The sequence below is a fragment of the Podarcis melisellensis genome, assembly GCF_964234715.1.
Source record: "Podarcis melisellensis genome assembly, chromosome: 1".
NCBI lineage: Eukaryota > Metazoa > Chordata > Lepidosauria > Squamata > Lacertidae > Podarcis > Podarcis melisellensis.
In genome coordinates, this window is record NC_138528.1 from 40,013,358 (window position 1) to 40,030,663 (window position 17,306).

At 46.2% G+C, this 17,306-nt stretch overlaps 1 protein-coding gene across 8 annotated transcripts; it reads left to right on the top strand.

Annotated features, from left to right (window-relative positions):
* The first annotated feature begins 10,116 nt into the window (after nucleotides 1-10,116).
* GREM1 (gremlin 1, DAN family BMP antagonist) lies at nucleotides 10,117-17,088 on the top strand. 8 transcript variants are annotated; one of them, XM_081887596.1, is made up of 2 exons: nucleotides 10,117-10,496; nucleotides 16,048-17,088. In XM_081887596.1, the coding sequence occupies exon 2, from the start codon at nucleotides 16,049-16,051 to the stop codon at nucleotides 16,610-16,612; it is 564 nt and encodes a 187-aa protein (XP_081743722.1). In that variant the 5' UTR covers nucleotides 10,117-10,496; nucleotide 16,048; the 3' UTR covers nucleotides 16,613-17,088. The 8 variants fall into 8 exon arrangements, with proteins under 8 accessions (XP_081743722.1, XP_081743721.1, XP_081743726.1 ...); XM_081887595.1 differs by lacking the exon at nucleotides 10,117-10,496 and adding an exon at nucleotides 11,898-12,311; XM_081887600.1 differs by lacking the exon at nucleotides 10,117-10,496 and adding an exon at nucleotides 12,365-12,489.
* The last annotated feature ends 218 nt before the right edge of the window (nucleotides 17,089-17,306 follow it).

A 17,306-nucleotide genomic window follows, 5' to 3' on the forward strand; every position in this document is an offset into this window, starting at 1 on the left:
AAGGCAGTCTCAGTCCCAGTAAGCACTATTTCCATTTTTCCAGCTGGAAATGCAGCACTTTTAATATTTTCTCATATTTTCTGTTTGGCTGTATTCTTATGGGGGAACATTAAGCACTCAGTTCTCCAGCAACATACATGGCATATTTATTCTTTTGTGCTGGAGCATTCTGACACAAGTTGAAGGATCAGCTTGAATTCCTCCTGTGCCTTCTTCCTAATTCACCATGAGAAGGGCGCCTGTAGTAACGGTTTTTGCTTGCTTTATTTATGACAGCAACTCCCCCCCAGTGGCTATGTGGTTCCCCACATTAGAACTATCTGGTAGCCATGTGTTGAACACATGGGAGCATTGCAAATCTTAAATGATAGTAAATGCCATGGCAGAAACCTTTGCAATTACAGCCGACAGAACTTTGAAGATCACGTACAGCTAACACTATCTAGGGTGGTGGGTTTGGGGTTTTTTTAAGGTTTCAGGGCACAAGGGAAGGAACAGGGTGAAAGGTTCCAATCTTGAAAGGATGGGGTGACTAAAATCATTTTTCCACCGAAAATGAGAATAATTGCTTTCTGCAGAAACATGGAAAATAAGAGTGTTGGTGGCACAACATTCCCCCATACAATTAATTTGTTGGATTAAGCTGAAAGTATGAAGAAGGAAAATAACTTTGTACCTCCAAGTTCTTGTCGTACTGCCCTTCTGTCTTCGTCACAGGTTCCTACCCCAGTTCGCATGGATTAATAAATGTTACGCAGATGCTATTGCAGACCTTGTCATCTCTTTTTAAAATCCACTGTGCTTCCAGTGACATTGTACATAAGGGCACTTAAAATATCTTCGCCTAGGAGACCTGAGTAAGGAAACTGAGCTTAGGAGACGTGACTGAGAAAATACAGTAAATTAAAGTCAACATATGAACTGCAAGAAGATCAAACGCATCCATCCTTAAGAAAATTAGCCCCGAGTGCTCACTGGAAGGACAGATCAGGAAGCTGAGGCTCCAATACTTTGGCCACCTCATGAGAAGAGATGATTCCCTGGAAAATACCCTGATGTTGGGAAAGATGGAGGGCACAAGGAAAAGGGGACAACAGAGGATGAGATGGTTGGACAGTGTTCTCGAAGCTACAAACATGAGTCTGACCAAATTGCGGGAGGCAGTGGAAGGCAGGAGTGCGTGGCATGCTCTGGTCCATGGGGTCACGAAGAGTCGGACACGACTAAATGACTGAACAACAACAAAGTCAGCATGCAGCTTTCTCTTCATACCCACTTTTAACTCTGCTAAAATTAGGTATGTAAGCCCATTAGTAATTATTACAGGTTGTACCCAACTAAGTTCTCAGAATACAGTCACTGAAATAAATCGAATTGTTAGTCAAGTCAACTGCTTTTCATGGGTTTCATCGACATACGACTTTTTTAAAAAAGGTAAAAGACCCGACTGTTAAGTTCAGTAGTGAACAACTCTGAGGTTGTGGTGCTCATCTCGCTTTACTGGCTGAGGGAGCCGACGTTTGTCCGCAGTTTTTCTGGTTCATGTGGCCAGCATGACTAAGCTGCTTCTGGCGAATCAGAGCAGCGCACGGAAACGCCGTTTACCTTCCCACTGGAGCAGTACCTATTTATCTACTTGCACTTTGATGTGCTTTCGAACTGCTAGGTTGGCAGGAGCAGGGACCGAGCAACGGGAGCTCAGCCCGTCGCAGGGATTCGAACCGCCGACTTTCCGATCAGCAAGCCCTCGGCTCTGTGGTTTAAACCACAGCGCCACCCGCGTCCCACATATGACTTAGTTGAACACAATCCAGTAATTCTATGCCTCCATTGTACAGTCCTAGCAATGTGAAGGTCTCCTGCTGTCTTAACTTAGTCCACTCATTCTCTTTTGATGCCTCAGTGCCTGAAACCCCTCCCTGGACATCATGGTGCCACCTCTGTCTCTTCCTTCACAACTCTTCTCCAAACCCCCCTATTTAAAGACTCCAATTTCTACTAAAACAAAGCCGAAGTGTGCATAACTGTATTCACTCACATTAAAATGTAGTTACTCTCGCCCCCCGTCTCCCACCCCTCCAGCGCTGGTTTGGGCCTAGAGGGGCTTGGGCAAGATGTTGGGGCACACCAATTTCTCCTTGCTGTTGCCGCTGCCCATTTGCTTTATCTTTTCCACTGGACGTACATCACTTTCCAGCAAGAGAGAACAGGGTATGTGGAGGTTATTGCTCCCACTTCTCCTTGCTCTTCTCACTTTCTTGCATAGGACAGGTAAACAGGCAGCAACAGCAAGGATGAGCAGCAATACCAAACTGCCTTATACAGAGTCCAATCATTGGTCCATTTAGCTCACTACTGTCTCTACATTGGCTGGCAGTGACTCTACTGGGTTTCAGGCAAACAAGATTCCAAGCCCCATCTGGAGATGCCGAAGACTGAACCTGGGTCTTTCATGCAAAGCAGGTGCTATCTTTCAGCTACTGCCCATTGGCAACCCCAAATGCAGGCGTAGGAGCACATGACATGTGTTTAGCTGCTCAAGCACTTAAGAAACAACCACTTGTATCATAGGCTATACTGCCATATCACCTCCAACTCACAGGAAAACCAAGGATCTGATTCAGGTCTCCAGGAGGAATAATGTGAAACAGATCATTGTTCTTCAGCCAACTGGGGATCCTGGGGATCAGTGCAGCCAGTCTTTATCAGGTCCCAAGCCCAGCCCACCTGGCCCAGATGGATTGGCCAGAATTCAAATAAACAGATGGCAAGAAAGTCTGCCAGTCTCCAGAAGCTGGCCTGGGAATTCCCTAATGGCTGATCACCTAGCCCATGTGTTGCTCCCAAGGGAAGGGATTTTGGCATGATGGGATGCAGCAGCCGCCCACCCTGTGACTGGGTAAGCAGCCATTTCCTCATTCCAGAAGTTGTCCAGGTCTTCAATAAGGCCACCAGTCAGGGCAACAGGGCATTGTCCCCAAGCCAAGGAGCTCATGGTCTGCCCATAACAAAGGATTAGAGCTACAACAAGTACCACAGATCACCACTATTCTGGCCAGAATTGAATGTCAAACTGAGAGTATGTCTAGATTATTGTACAGGGGTAGGCAACCTAAGGCCTGGGGGTCGGATCAGCCCAATCGCCTTCTTAATCCGGCCCACGGACGGTCCGGGAATCAGCGTGTTTTTACATGAGTAGAATGTGTCCTTTTATTTAAAACACAGCTCTGGGTTATTTGTGGGACATAGGAATTCGTTCATCCCCCCCCCCAATATAGTCCGGCCCCCCACAAGGTCTGAGGGATAGTGGACCGGCCCACGGCTGAAAAAGGTTGCTGACCCCTGTTATTGTAAATCACCCAGTGATCCTCGGATGAAGGGCCATATAGAAATTTAACAAGAATAGATTACTGAAAACGAGGCACACTTTTGCTAGTATACATATTCTGAAACGATATTGACCAAATCATCATAGTCACACACTGAAAGGCGAGGGATCTGCTCACTTGCTGTTTAATTTTGTCACTTGTCCCTGTCATGGAGAGAAAGAAAGAGCTGATGCAGTGCTGGGATAGCGATTGGCTGCAATTCTTATTAAGCATCCAAATGGCTTGCTAAACAGATGGCAGAGAGCAAAGAATAGGGGCCAGCTCGAGTGAACTGAGCATCTTTCAGCCACCTTGTGCCTCTCTTCCTTTTTGTGCCCTGAGAGTATGGTTCTCACTCTCTGGCCCACTCTGTGTCCCAGCAGACAACCCAGAGGCATCTTGAGGGCATGCCTGGGACAGGCGTGGGGCACTCAAAGCATATTTCCATGTCAGCTGTGCTCTCCCAGTCTTCCTGACTCTCTCCATTCCTCTCGCCCACGCCCGGAACAACTGACCTCTTCCTATGACTGGAAGTGGTTTTTGAGCATTAGGAGCATTTACGCTTTGGCAACACACAGTTTATACTTTATGACTTGTCCAAATTTATTTAAAAACACAAAAGATTTGAAGCATGATTTATTGCACATTCTAATGTTTGGGTTGCTAAACTGTTCACAAAGCCCCACTTACCGTGTGGCGAATTTCCACATTCGGACACATCGTTTATATATATATCTGTGTGTGTGTGTGTATGTGTGTGTGTGTGTGTGTTATTCACAATCCTTTAATGTTTCAGTCAATTACATCAACTGGATATTTTTTTTAAAAAAAGCTAACAGGCAACTTCAACTGTTTGTGGAAAATAAAATATTACCCCCCCCCTTTCTTGGCTTCATGCAGCTCAAATTTACAAAAAGGGATGAACCATTCTTGATGTGGATGTGGTCAGGGAATAAAATACAAGAACTGGTGAATGCTAATCACATTTCAAGATATTAGAGGCAGAGATCAAGAAGTAAACGTACTATTGCCCTAAGCGAAAGTAGGGCAGAACAGGGGTTGTTGCTTTTTTTGAGAGAAAAACATATGAAGGAAAACAGAACAGTTGGAAATAGAAAGACAAAAGATTTGGCCACAGGCTTGTGGTACCATTTCCCAGAAATGGAAAAGCTCTTGGCAGTTTCTTAAAGACATGAGAGAAGTTTGGTAATAATACAACTGAAAGGTAGAGATGTGTTTATTTTTGCAATTCATAGTTTTGCTTTAACTTTACAGGCACTTAATTTATAATCCAAATCCTTATCATCCATGATTACATTGGCAGCTGATAATGTGGTCTTAGGCAGAATGGTAGTAACAGCTTGTAAGATGAGTAATGTTTTTCATTACTTTTATCTTCACCTGGACCTGAAAGGCTCAGAACTGGTCCTTCTGTCATATTTTAAAAGGTTTTTGCTTCATATATTGTGGTTCAGCAAAGAGGAAATTGAGAGCCAAACTACTTGCTAAAACCTCAGTGAAGTTAATGGCGATCACTGAATCGGGATCTACATATTTGAATGCTCAGCACCAAAATGCACTGCATACAACCCTACTGTACTGGAATTTATGTGCAAATGACTCATCAGCTTTTTTGTCATCCTTATTAAAGAGTTCCACATGTGAGACTGGCTTACACACTGAGAACCATCTTTTGAAATCATTCATACATAATAATTCCTGCACCCAGTAGCATAGTGTGGGTTGCCAGCACCCAGGACCATGTGGAGGGAGGGAAACAGAGGACGCATGTGCATTCAACTGCCTAATAGTGTCCGCATCACCCAGGAGATTGCAGCCACAGTGATAAGAAAAGAAGAGCCATTCTGTTATCTAGAGAGGTCACTTCTTGGTTAACAAGGAGAAGCCGTTTTCAACAGAGCCCACTGACAGAAGTGCACAGCTGTATTGAGCCAGGTGTTGAAATTTTGTGCCCCTAACAATTTTGTGCCCAAGGCAACTGCCCCTGTGCCCCCCACCGCACTACACCACTGCTGGCATCTGAGCCATGTCTGACTCTGAACCTCCTATTTCAGTGCTGGACTGAACGTTGTGATCCATCCAACCTCTTGCTTCAGCTTTACAGTGTATGTATGCAAAATGAAATACGACCTGAGAAGAGTTCTTGGACTGAGCTGATGCCAAATCAAGATCATGGAATCTACCGTATTTTTCCGTGTATAATATGCTCCCGTGTATAAGACACCCCCTATTTTGAGGGACTCAAAATTAAGAAAAAGGGGGGGTTGCCCCCGTGTATAAGTCTACCCCCCTTTCTTAACATTATTTTTTAGTAAAAAAAAAAACACCCTAGTCTTATACATGGAAAAGTATGGTAATTTAGAGGCACTTATTTTTGACAATATGGCACATACAGAATTAGGAATAGCTTATCTATAGCCCATGTACTTAAGTTCTCTGGAATCAGAAAAGAGCAAGAGGATCAAGATTATGGAGCAATTCCCTTATGAAGAAAGATTGCGTCATCTGGGGCTTTTATTTTAGAGAAAAGGCAAGTAAGCAGTGACATGAAAGAAGTTCATGAATTTATGCATGGCGTGAGGAAAGTGCTGAGAGAGAAGTTTTTCTCCCTCTAGAGCACATGGACATCCAACGAAGATGAATGTTGAAAAATTCAGGACAGATAAAATAAAGCACTTATATAGTCAAATACAGAACTCACTACCGAAGGAGATAATGATGGTGACCAACATGGATGGCTTTAAAAGGGGATTAGACAAATTCATGGAGGACAAGGCTATCAATGGCTACTAGCTATGATGGAGGTTATGCTCCCCCTCCTCACTTGGAGGCAACTATGCTTCTGAATACCAGTTGATGTAAACTGCAGGAGGGGAAGTGTTCTTGGACTCGGGTCTTGCTGGTTTCCCACAGGCATCTGGGTGGCCCCTTTGAGAACAGGAGGCTGGACTAGATGGGCCACTGGTCTGATGCAGAAGGGGAGCCAGTGTGGTGTAGTGGTTAAGAGCGGTGGACTCGTAATCTGGTGAACCGGGTTCGCTTCCCCGCTCCTCCACATGCAGCTGCTGGGTGATCTTGGGCTGGTCACACTTCTCTGAAGTCTCTCGGCCCCACTCACCTCACAGAGTGTTTGTTGTAGGGGAGGAAGGGAAAAGGAGATTGTTAGCCACTTTGAGACTCCTTAGGGTAGTGATAAAGTGGGATATCAAATCCAAACTCTTCTTCTTCTTCTTCGTCTCTTCTTTTGAATCACCATGGTGCCAGCCACTGCACCACAAACCCGTGTATGAGGTACTTTGTAGTAAGCCATTATTAAAACTGGACACATCGAACAGCAGGATGGACCTGCCATTCCTGCCTCAAACAGGATGCCTCTGTAACCACATCAACACAAGCCACTCTGGGAACCATCACAATCACGTATATCTATGGTTAGTTTGACATGAACAGAACCATTTCAAAATTATGCTGACTGGGGCTGGTAAATACAGAAGTGGTTCGTAACGTTCAAGTTGGTGTGGCTGAATGTTTTAAAATCTCCTCTCTTCTCTTCTTTAATCTGAGTTTTGCACTTCCAAACATGTATAAAGTGTCATGATATCTCCACCACTGAACGTCAGCTGCGCAGCAAACATAATGGCTTTTACATCAGAGGATATAAGAATGACTTCCAAACACAGCTGAGTCCCAGTATCTCTCATTTAGATATTAATCAGTCACACAGATTACAGAAATCTTGAGAGAACAGCCTTCCGCAGGTGGTGATGGGTGGAAAGCGGCATACTGTACTGGAAACCAACTGTGCTCACATGAGGAGCAAATAGTAGTAGTATGGCAACTGCCGGCAACCACGCAAACATCACCACACAAAGGATAAACAGCCCACCAAAATCCTCATCATCGTTTAATGAGGGTCCACATCAACAGTGACTGAAGATGCATAACAGGTTATTCATACTTATTGGGTTTTCCACACAATAGGTAAATTCAAATTAAATAAAGAAAAACCATGGGCTAGTATTTAGATGATAATGATGCTGACATCATAGAAAAATGCAAAAAACTTTCATGCGCGAGAAGCACCAGTTCCACAATAAACTTCCTTCTGGAAACACCAAAGACATACAAATGTGTTTCTTTCACTCAACTCCCTTCCACTCTTTTGATTGGGTTAGGGGGTGGGAGGGGGCCTCTGCCCTCCATAACGCATCATGCTAGAGTTAACCTGACTAAAAGAATAGTTCCTGTAGAAGGGACTGAAGAAAATGTAACAAAACAGAGAGGAAAAGTGATTTCCAAGGCCCCCTAGTGAATGATGGGTGTAATAGCTAGAGCATCGGACTAGGACTTAAAAGAGTAGGACTCAAATTCCCACTTGCTCATGACACTCACTGGGTGAGCCTGGACCAATCACAGTCTCTCAGCCGAACCTACCTCACAAGGTTGTTGTGAGGATAAAGTGGGAAGAGGGAGAAGCATGTACAGTATGCTACCTTGAGTTCCTCAGAGGAATAGAATGAGTAGCTCAGTTGGTACAGCAGGAGACTCAAACTCTGGGTTGAAAACTCAAGACCCATGTTTGGCAAAATATTCTTACACTGCAGGGAGTTGGAGTACCTAACCCTCGTGGTCCCCTCCAACCCTACAATTCTATGATTTGTAAAAATAAAGATAAAAGCAATAATAATAATAATTACAGTGATTTAACAAAATGGTGAGCTCCCGTTGTTCGGTCCCTGCTCCTGCCAACCTAGCAGTTCGAAAGCACGGCAAAGTGCAAGATAAATAGGTACCGCTCCAGCGGGAAGGTAAACAGCATTTCCAATCGCTGCTCTGGTTCACCAGAAGCGATTTAGTCATGCTGGCCACATGACCTGGAAGCTGTACGCCGGTTCCCTTGGCCAATAAAGCGAGACGAGCGCCGCAACCCCAGAGTTGGTCACGACTGTACCTAATGGTCAGGGGTCCCTTTACCTTACCTACATACAATAATACATAACATTAGCATATAAAAAGTAGGACTGGCTACACAACGCTGCAGAGTGGTCCCAACAGACACTACATAGCATTCTTTCAGCACTGAACATAGTCAGCACTGGGCTATTTTGGAGTGCCCCCCCCCCAAAAAACCCTTACTTCTGCAATGCTTGTTTCCCCCCCTGAGCCTGCTGATACCTGCCCCTTGTTTTTCAGTAGCCTTGTTTTGGTTACACAGCAATAATATATCTGTGCCCGAGGTCACTTTTAATACATCCATTTCATTCTCCTCCTTCCCAACACTCAGTTACCATGCCATGCCCAGTGACCATGTTCAGTCTGCCTAAACTGAGCTGTTTGTGGCTTCTCCCTCACCTACCTTTCAAGGCTTCTCCATCCCTATTTGTTTGTGTGTGTGCCAACCTTCGGATTGTGAATACCTTCCTCTTCTCTTGGCTATATAAAGGCAGGTGCCCAGAGGAAGAACTGACTGTTAATATACCTGATGATAAAATATCAAGCTATACTCAAGTCACCATGACTTTTTAAAAGTGAGTAGCATATCTAAGCAATTATCACCTCAACCAGTGATTGCTTGTCTTATACCACCATCAATGATAACTTGAGAGCCAGGTTATAGACAAAAGTTTCTGCCAGAGTGATGGTATGTACCAGCGGCAATTGCACATTTTCTGTGATAAGAGAACACGATCCCTTATTGAACTTTAGCAGTAAAACTTCCAGAAGAACATTCTTGTCTCCTTTTGCCAACATTAACTGGCAGACCTAAACAACTCTAAGAAGAGAGTATCTGCCCCAGACATATATTTCTGGATGCAGGTGTGAAGAACTCTTGCTGATAACAGTATCAGCTTAATTTAATCTAATAGTCTACTTTCTTGTGGGCTGGCTTTTAGAGTCTCCCAATAGCAGTCATCAGGGACACAGGTGGCGTTGTGGTGTAAACCACTGAGCCTTGGGTACCGTTCTGGCGGGAAGGTAAACGGCGTTTTCATGCACTGCTCTAGTTTTGCCAGAAGCCGCTTACTCATGCTGGCCACATGACCAGGAAAAACTGTCTGGGGACAAACGTCAGCTCCCTCAGCCAGTAAAGCAAGATGAGAGCCGCAACCCCAGAGTCGTTCGCGACTGGACTTAACTGTCAGGGGTCCTTTACCTTTTTAACAGCAGTCATCAGTGACACTAGCCTGATGTAAATCGAGGATTAATTTCTGAGCATAAATGCTTGGGACTGATTTGCATGGCTGAAATCCTAAAAACCTGGGATTATGAAGAAGAGGAGGAGGAGGAATGGGGTGGGGAACTTTCAGGTCTCTGGCTTGTGATCCTTCTGTGCACATTTACTCGCATACAAGGACCACTGTGATTATTGGAACTTAATCCAAAGTGTGTGTGGGAGGACTGCATGAAGCCAAGATCTCTCAATCTTTCCTGTATCACAAAGCCTGTGGATTGATGGTCCTGCTCCGCCCTGCTGTGCGGCAATGATTTTAGACGGTCTTTTGCTAAGAGCTCTTATTTTCGAAGTATCTAAAGCAAGCCTGGGTAGCGTACACAAGATTTTGAAAGCGAGCAAAAGCCTCTTAAAGACCTCGAGCCAAACTCCAGCAGAGGCATCAGTGTCGAGAGGAGGAACCCCGCAGAAGAGGGGGAGACTATCGCCCACTGTCTTTGCCGATGGGTTCCGCCCCCGCCGGTCGCGCGTCCTTCGGGCACGTGGGGATGCGGGTAGCAGCCAGCGGGTCCCTAGCCCGCCAGCGCCGGTCTGACCTGGAGGCTCAGGGAGGAGCCGGGCGTCGCTTTCTTGGAGAAAGGAGAGTTCTCCTCCCTGGCGGGAGTTGCTGGAAGCGTTTAGGGGGCGTATTGGGAGGCGGCCGCTGGCCAATGATCAGGAGCGCTGCTCTCAGCTGGCAGGCATTTAAATGGGAGACAGCGCGGTGCGCCTGCAATTCGGAAGCGGGGCCCGAGCTTTCCTTGCCTCTCCTTCCGATGGGCTCGAGGGACTGGAACCAGAGCAGCAGCAGCAGCCCGAGCCGTCACCCCGCGCACTGAAGCGCCCCACGCCGGAAAGGAGCCGCGGAGCAGGACTCGCTCTCCGCCCACGCGCAGGTGAGGCGGCAGCGGAAAGGATTTCGGGGCTTCATTGGGAGACCTGGGGTTGCTTTACGCCGTGTGAAGGATGGCGACTGCCGCTCTGCTCCAGGCAGGCAGGAGGCGCTGGGTTGTAGCCCCCTGGAAGCAGTAGGGTTACTCGTGGCGTAAGGGATGAGAGCCTTAGAAACTGCAGGTCAGTGTATTCTGGGAAGAATACCGACTCTGATGGGGTAGGATAACTTAAGTGAGATTTATGCCTGGGCATCGTGGATAAATTGCTTCCCTGGAATTAATCCAGGAAAGCCTGTCGAATATATTCTACGAAATACCGAAGCTCTTGCCTTTCCCCGTATCTGTGTAGCGCCTGACCGGAGGGAGGGGAGCCGCTGGAATCGCCTAATTCCCACCGCACATTTCTCATGGCTGTGCTTTGGGGGGGGGGGGGGGGCTTGGCTGGCTGTTGCCACAAATGGAACTACTGGTAGAACCAATATCATTTTCACACGTGATTTATAGCGCAGCTCTGTGCATATTTACTTGGAAGTAAGGGCCATTAACTTAAATGGGCTTTACGTTCCAGTTAGTAAACATGGGGCTGCAGACCGAACAAGTTCTCTCTCTGTGCACCTGAAATTCTAGTATTGACTCCATTCGTTGGGATGCCAGCTAAAAATGGGGATCCCTCAACCCTGCAGTAACAAACTTAGCACTTGGTGTTTTCCAAGCCCGGGTTGCTCGAGGAAACCTCCTTAAAAGCTCGTCGGTTTGCCAAGGACACTCCCACGGAAAAACAAGGCCCACTCTTTACAGGGTGCTCAGGATGTGACCCAAGTCCCTCTCGTTCCCCAGTAAGCCTGTGCGCTTCCAAAGCGACCGTAACACCCTATTCGCAACCGGCTCTCCTCTAGGCTTTCTTGGGCGCCCTGTGGTGCCACTGCCTAATGGGATAATTTAATCGAAAGGGCCGAAAATTGCTCACAGCCGCGCGGCGGCCGGGATGGGCGAAGAGGGCCGCGGAAAACTCCTTTTAAAAGGATTGGCCCCTTGCAAGGGGGCGGGCGCTGGCTGACAAAACGGGCTGGGCCGGCGTCTCAAACGGGCCCTGCTGCGCGGAGGCGCCCTTAACATGCAAGCCTACTCGCAAGTAACTCCCACTGACTTCAACGGGGCTTGCGCCCCTGCTCACTAGGGCCAGTGGGGCTATTCCAGGTGCCGGCGGCGGCAGGGCGGAGAGCTCGTCCTTTGCTCACTTGGGGTTGGATTTGCGCCGCCCCGACGGCAAACGGGCGCGGACCGCGGCGTTTGCTCCGGTGGCGACGGAAAGCCGTCGGTTCTCCCTTCCCGCGGGCGGCTTTTTCCCTGCCAAGGGCGGAGCCGCCGAGGGGAGGCGGGTGTCTTACTCAAAACCAAACAAAACGCTGGCGGAGGCGGCGGCCTCTTGCGCCTCCGGTCGTTGGGCCCCGCGGGGCAACCCTGGAAACGGCCTGTCTTGGGCGAGGCTGAGCTGAGGGCGCTTGGCGGGGAGAAAAAGAGGCGCCACCCAGCGCGCCGCCGGCCACCCTCTGCTGCGCCTCCCGCGCGGCGGCCTTCTGGGCGGCAAGACCAGAGGGAAACGCCGCGGGCATCTCCGAGGGGGCGAGGCGTGGTTCTCCGTTCAATACAGCAGCCTTCGCCAACCTGGGGTGCTCCAGCTGCGTGGGACTACAACTCCCATCAGCTCCCACTGGCTCTGGGTTGTCAAGAGGGAGGAGTTCAGTTTAAGCCTGGAGCAACACCCCAGGGCCGAAGAGTAGCCCCGTTTGAGCTCTTGTCATTGACACGCTGAAACATGTAGATGTTAATGTGGGAGATGAAGCCAAAACGCATTCCCCCCCGTTGTTGGTTAAACTTATTTTAAGCTTCCCATAAGAAATGCCTCAGCCGTTCCCTATGAAAGATCTATCTTCAAATACTTTGTGGTGTATGCCTTGGCTCATGCTCCTGTACTTCCGATAAGGGAAATAACTTGGTCAGTGGTCATGATTGGAGTTGTAATCTCAACAGGTTCCCCACCTCTGGTTTCTAGTCTGAGGGTGAACTGAGCATTCCTCCTTGATTTGTTTGCAGGGAAGTTAGAGGATGTTGCATCAGATGTTATCCCACACTTAGCGGGATCCCCTCGTTCTTCCTTATCTGATTTGGGGTGCAAAGCAGGTTTGCTGTGCAAAAATTGTATATCAGCTTAAATTGCGCAACTTGCTTGAATCTCGCTGGAAGTGCCCTGACTCACTCTAATTCTCTGATAACAGGGCTTTTAAGCATTTGGTGAAGGCAACCTTAAAAACTGAAAAAGTCCATGCTGTAAGAAATCTCCCTGCAGGCCCGGGAGCACTTGTAATCTTCAATAAAGTCTTCCTTTAGACTGATTTAGAAACCTGATCTTTTGATAACATTAGAATCTCTGTTTGCAATTCACAAACCACTGTCCCTCAGACAGCCACACACTTCTGTTAGATCTGAATCTGGAACCTGTGTGTTTCAGATCACAGTCTGTTCTCTGTCTCTCCCTCCCCCCCAAAAAACTCATTCTTAAACTGTGAAACATATATTTTTAGACCTCAGAAAAATGGCAGTCCCTACTTGCAAGGGAACAGACACTTGGAATGCAGTTCTGGCCTTTTCATCTCTAAAAAGAAATTGCAAAGCTTCAGGACGATGCAGAAAGGAGCAACTAAACTCCATCTTGTCCTGCAAGAGGTTTAACAGTGTAGTCATATGTATATCTGCTCACATCTACTTTCAAGTAAGTCCCATTGCTTTCAGTGGGACTTGCTTCCTGGAAAGTGTACATAGCATTGCAGTATAAAGCTCTTTAGTTTTTAAAAAAGTGAGTAAGATGGGGGCAGGCCACAAACATGATATCTAAAGTAGCAAGTGGTGTGGAGTCAGTACTCTTTCAAATCACTTCAATTTGTGGCACCTAAGGAAGGTGATGTCCTTGCCTTGCATCACCATTCAGTTGCCTAACCCACTGCATTTTGCAGTTCTTCAATCATCTGCTTGGAACTGAGAAGTTTTTACAGCTTAGGTGGGGACGTTTTCTGACAATAATGGCTGGATTGAATATGATGTATCCAAAATGGCTCTGAAGGATTGGGGATAACCCATAGAAAATATTGGGGTGGGTGTGGGGGACGAGTGGGAGGTACCTTAGCCTTAGCACTATGACGAACACAAGCCATTGAGTTGATTTATTAGTGAAGTGATCACTTTCACCTTTAATCTTTTGTATTCATTGGTTACACAGAAGTAGTTCAAAAGCAGACAACACAGGATAGAATTTTCAATATATAATAATATATAAACACACCACCAAACCTTTAATTTAAAAGAAGAGTCCTTGACTGCCAATGCTGTCTGCTACGCCAACCCAAAATATGAGCTTTGTCCTGAAGGCTTTTAGGTAATTGTTGCTAATAGCAATATTGGTGTTCTTACTCCTCATAGACCATCTCGCTTTCATTGTGATTTCCTTTAGAGCTGTGGTCTAATGATGGATTTAAAATAGAGCCTTTACTCAAAAGTGCTCAGGTTTCAGCTATTGAACTTAACAGAAGAGAGGTTGGTCTAGGTCAGTACTGAGCCCTTTGAAAGCCTACACCAAAAACTTTCTTCTGGAAATGGGACGAAGGTATGCAGGCTCTCCCCCCTAAAATGTGCGCTTTGCTCTGTGAATGTTCCTGAAATAGGAATATACTTACTGTTTCCGATTATATTTATTTACTCTAGTATTGCAAGCTAGAACTTTCAGGCAAGAACATGGCTATGTTTCTTGAGCAGGTTCAGTGTGCGTGTGTGGAAGTGTGTAATGGAATTGTTAGTCATCATTTGTATGTTTGAAATGACACTAAGTTGGAACACTCAAGTCTTTTATACTGCCAACATGTTCAGCTTCTATTTCTTCAACCTCCAAGTACATTGGCTTAGAATCTACATAGTAGTTATGAGGTCTCCCTCATTGAGTGTTGCTGCAAAATGATCACAGCAAACTTAAACATAATATAAGTATTTAAATAAAAATAAATCTGTTATCCAGCCCTAGAGTTAAAGAGTAGGGGAGGAAAATTCTTGGTTCTGGAAAATGCCTTGCTTCCAGAAAAGCGGGTCAGAGCTGTTGCCTTTTCCATCTGCAACTGATCAGGAGAGGCCTTTTCGTCTCTCAGCGACAGAGAGGTGGGCTCTTGTTTTCTGACTGTAAAACGAGTCCTATTGCAAATGTACAAAAGTAATATAACTGAACTAGTTCAAAAATGATGACACAGTTGTAATCCATGTTGCATGAGCGAAAGGCAGCTGCCACAACTGTTGTTTTCCTCCCTCTTCAGTCTCCTGAGTGTGCACACCCTCACTTCAGAATCTTGAGGGTGACCTGAGCATTATGGGATGTCCTGGGGGGCTACTGTGGGAGGAAAGAATTGCCGGAAGCATGGAACTTTGTGTGAGCAGTATGCGATTCTTTTGCCTAGTTTTAGGCCCTTTGCCCTCCTTCCACTACCACCCTATAAGTCACAGTCCGCAGTGTTCAGTAAATCTCTCCTGAGCCTCAGCAGGGACTTTTTAGGGACTACAGGTGGGAGGAGGGGAGGGAGAAAATTGGTTTCCTGAGCCTACCATCCCTTTGTCCAACCCCATGGGTACAACTCAAAAAAATAAATGATAAGTTTACAAACTGATACAACATACAATATAACATAAACAAATCAAAGAATCAGATTTGATCAGTGATTATGAAGTCACAGGTTGATAAAGTGATTTTCAATATAATCATAAGAGCACACAACTAATAGAATTATATGATGGGCAGCTGGTAAAAACCTGTTCCAGCTAAGTCTTCAGAACTGCCCATGTACTTTGAAAATCCAAATCTCTTATGAGAACATAACTATCAATGAATTGCTTTGACCATCCCTTTGACAAAGCTTCTAATTACATATGGAAAACTCAGACTCATAAATGGATGCATTTCACGTAGTATTCCCTGACAGTCCTGCAACTTATTGCAATGCCTTCTACACATGCAGGATGCAGCTGTTAAGTGTCCTAACTGGTGTTGGAATATGGGCACATATTTAACCTGTTGTGTGCCAGTTTCTCTATTTTCCTGCATGCTTTTAACCTTGAAAGCCTTGCATGGTCAGGTATCTTCATGCTGGAAGGACAGTCTCTGTCCAAATACAAACCCATTTTCCAGTTTAGGTCAAGTTAGCTGATGCTGTGGCTTATATCATATAGACAACATGTTCAGACAGTGGCAACTAGGAGCCAGGTTTTTCTGTTGGCAGTCTCCTGTGATAAAATTGGCCCTTGCATTTCCAGATTTTACCTGAGGGAAATTCCATACAGGTTGGAATCTCTCAAGTTGCTAGATTTGAAAGAGGAGAGATTTGCTTTACTCCATGTCCTTTTTCTCCCACTCCTGAGAGGAAGGTTGGTATTTCCACTAGCTTTGGGATAAGGGGTGATGTGATGCACTTTGTGCAACTTTTTAGTTGATGCCATGTGAAATAGATATATCCTTTCTCCCCAGGATGAGTCGCACAGTTTCTACAGTTGGTGTCCTCCTTCTGTGTGGACTTCTGCTACCCACTGCAGAGGGGAGCAAGAGGAACCGTGGAGCCCAGGGCGCCATCCCCCCGCCTGACAAGGATAAGCCCAATGATTCGGAACAGCCGCAGCAGCCGCCGTCGCCACCACAGCAGCCGGGCGCCAGGATCCGTGGCAAGGACAGAATCAAGCCTCCATCTGCTGAAGAGGTGCTGGAATCGAGCCAAGAGGCGCTGCACGTCACTGAGCGACAGTACCTGAAGCGGGACTGGTGCAAGACGCATTCCCTGAAGCAAACCATCCACGAGGAAGGCTGCCACAGCCACACCATTATCAACAAGTTCTGTTACGGGCAGTGCAATTCCTTCTACATCCCCAGGCATATCCATAGAGAGGAGGGCTCCTTCCAGTCCTGTTCCTTTTGCAAACCTAAGAAACTCACCACCATGTCTGTCACACTGAACTGCCCGGAGCTTCAGCCCCCGAGGAAGAAAAAGAGGATCACGCGAGTTAAAGAATGTCGCTGTATATCCATAGACTTGGATTAGGAGGCACCGTGATGGGTGTTCCAGTTCTTGCCCTTGACTACAGACGCCCGAAACCCAATCTGCCTGAATGGGACACAAACAATAGAGAATTGCAACAAAAACAATGTATGTGTGAATGCCAATACATCAATTACAAAAGCATGCATATGGAATAGCACCACTACTTGGAGTGCAAGTTGTCACTAGTTCACCTGTGTGCTGGGGTTCCTGCGCTTCCATTTTCCACCAGCATCTGTGCCATTGACTTGTGTGCCTGTTGCGAGTTGAGAGCATTGATGTGCTCTAGGTCCAGTGTTATTTCTTAGAACAAAATGTTAACAGGGATGCGGTAGTAGACTTAAGATATGCCCCTTGTAATTAGTGTTCAATAAAGGGTGCAATTATAATTGGGAATGAATGTTCGGAAGCAGCTTTGTTTGGATCGAAAAACACAGCCACTAGCATTAGAAGACTTTTTAAAGAAGGTAATGGGCAAGAGAAGGAAAAAATGAGAAAGTACAAGAATTAAGAGCAACAAGGGAAGGCAACGTGCATATTGACTCTACTGATGCTTTGAATGTACTTTAAAAACATGTTTGAGTTAAGTAATTGTCTTGGGATGCTGCATTCTTTGACTATAACTGTAGTGTTTAATTCCATCATTAGCTTTTAGGTTTGCCATAATCATTTGTCTAAAATCTGCTAATGTATATGT

Coding starts and splice junctions, on each gene's coding strand:
- GREM1 (XM_081887593.1), top strand. CDS start 14,602: ATGCCTTGCTTCCAGAAAAGCGGGTCAGAGCTGTTGCCTTTTCCATCT. Junction 14,694..16,047: donor CGTCTCTCAGCGACAGAGAG/GTGGGCTCTTGT, acceptor CTTTCTCCCCAG/GATGAGTCGCACAGTTTCTA.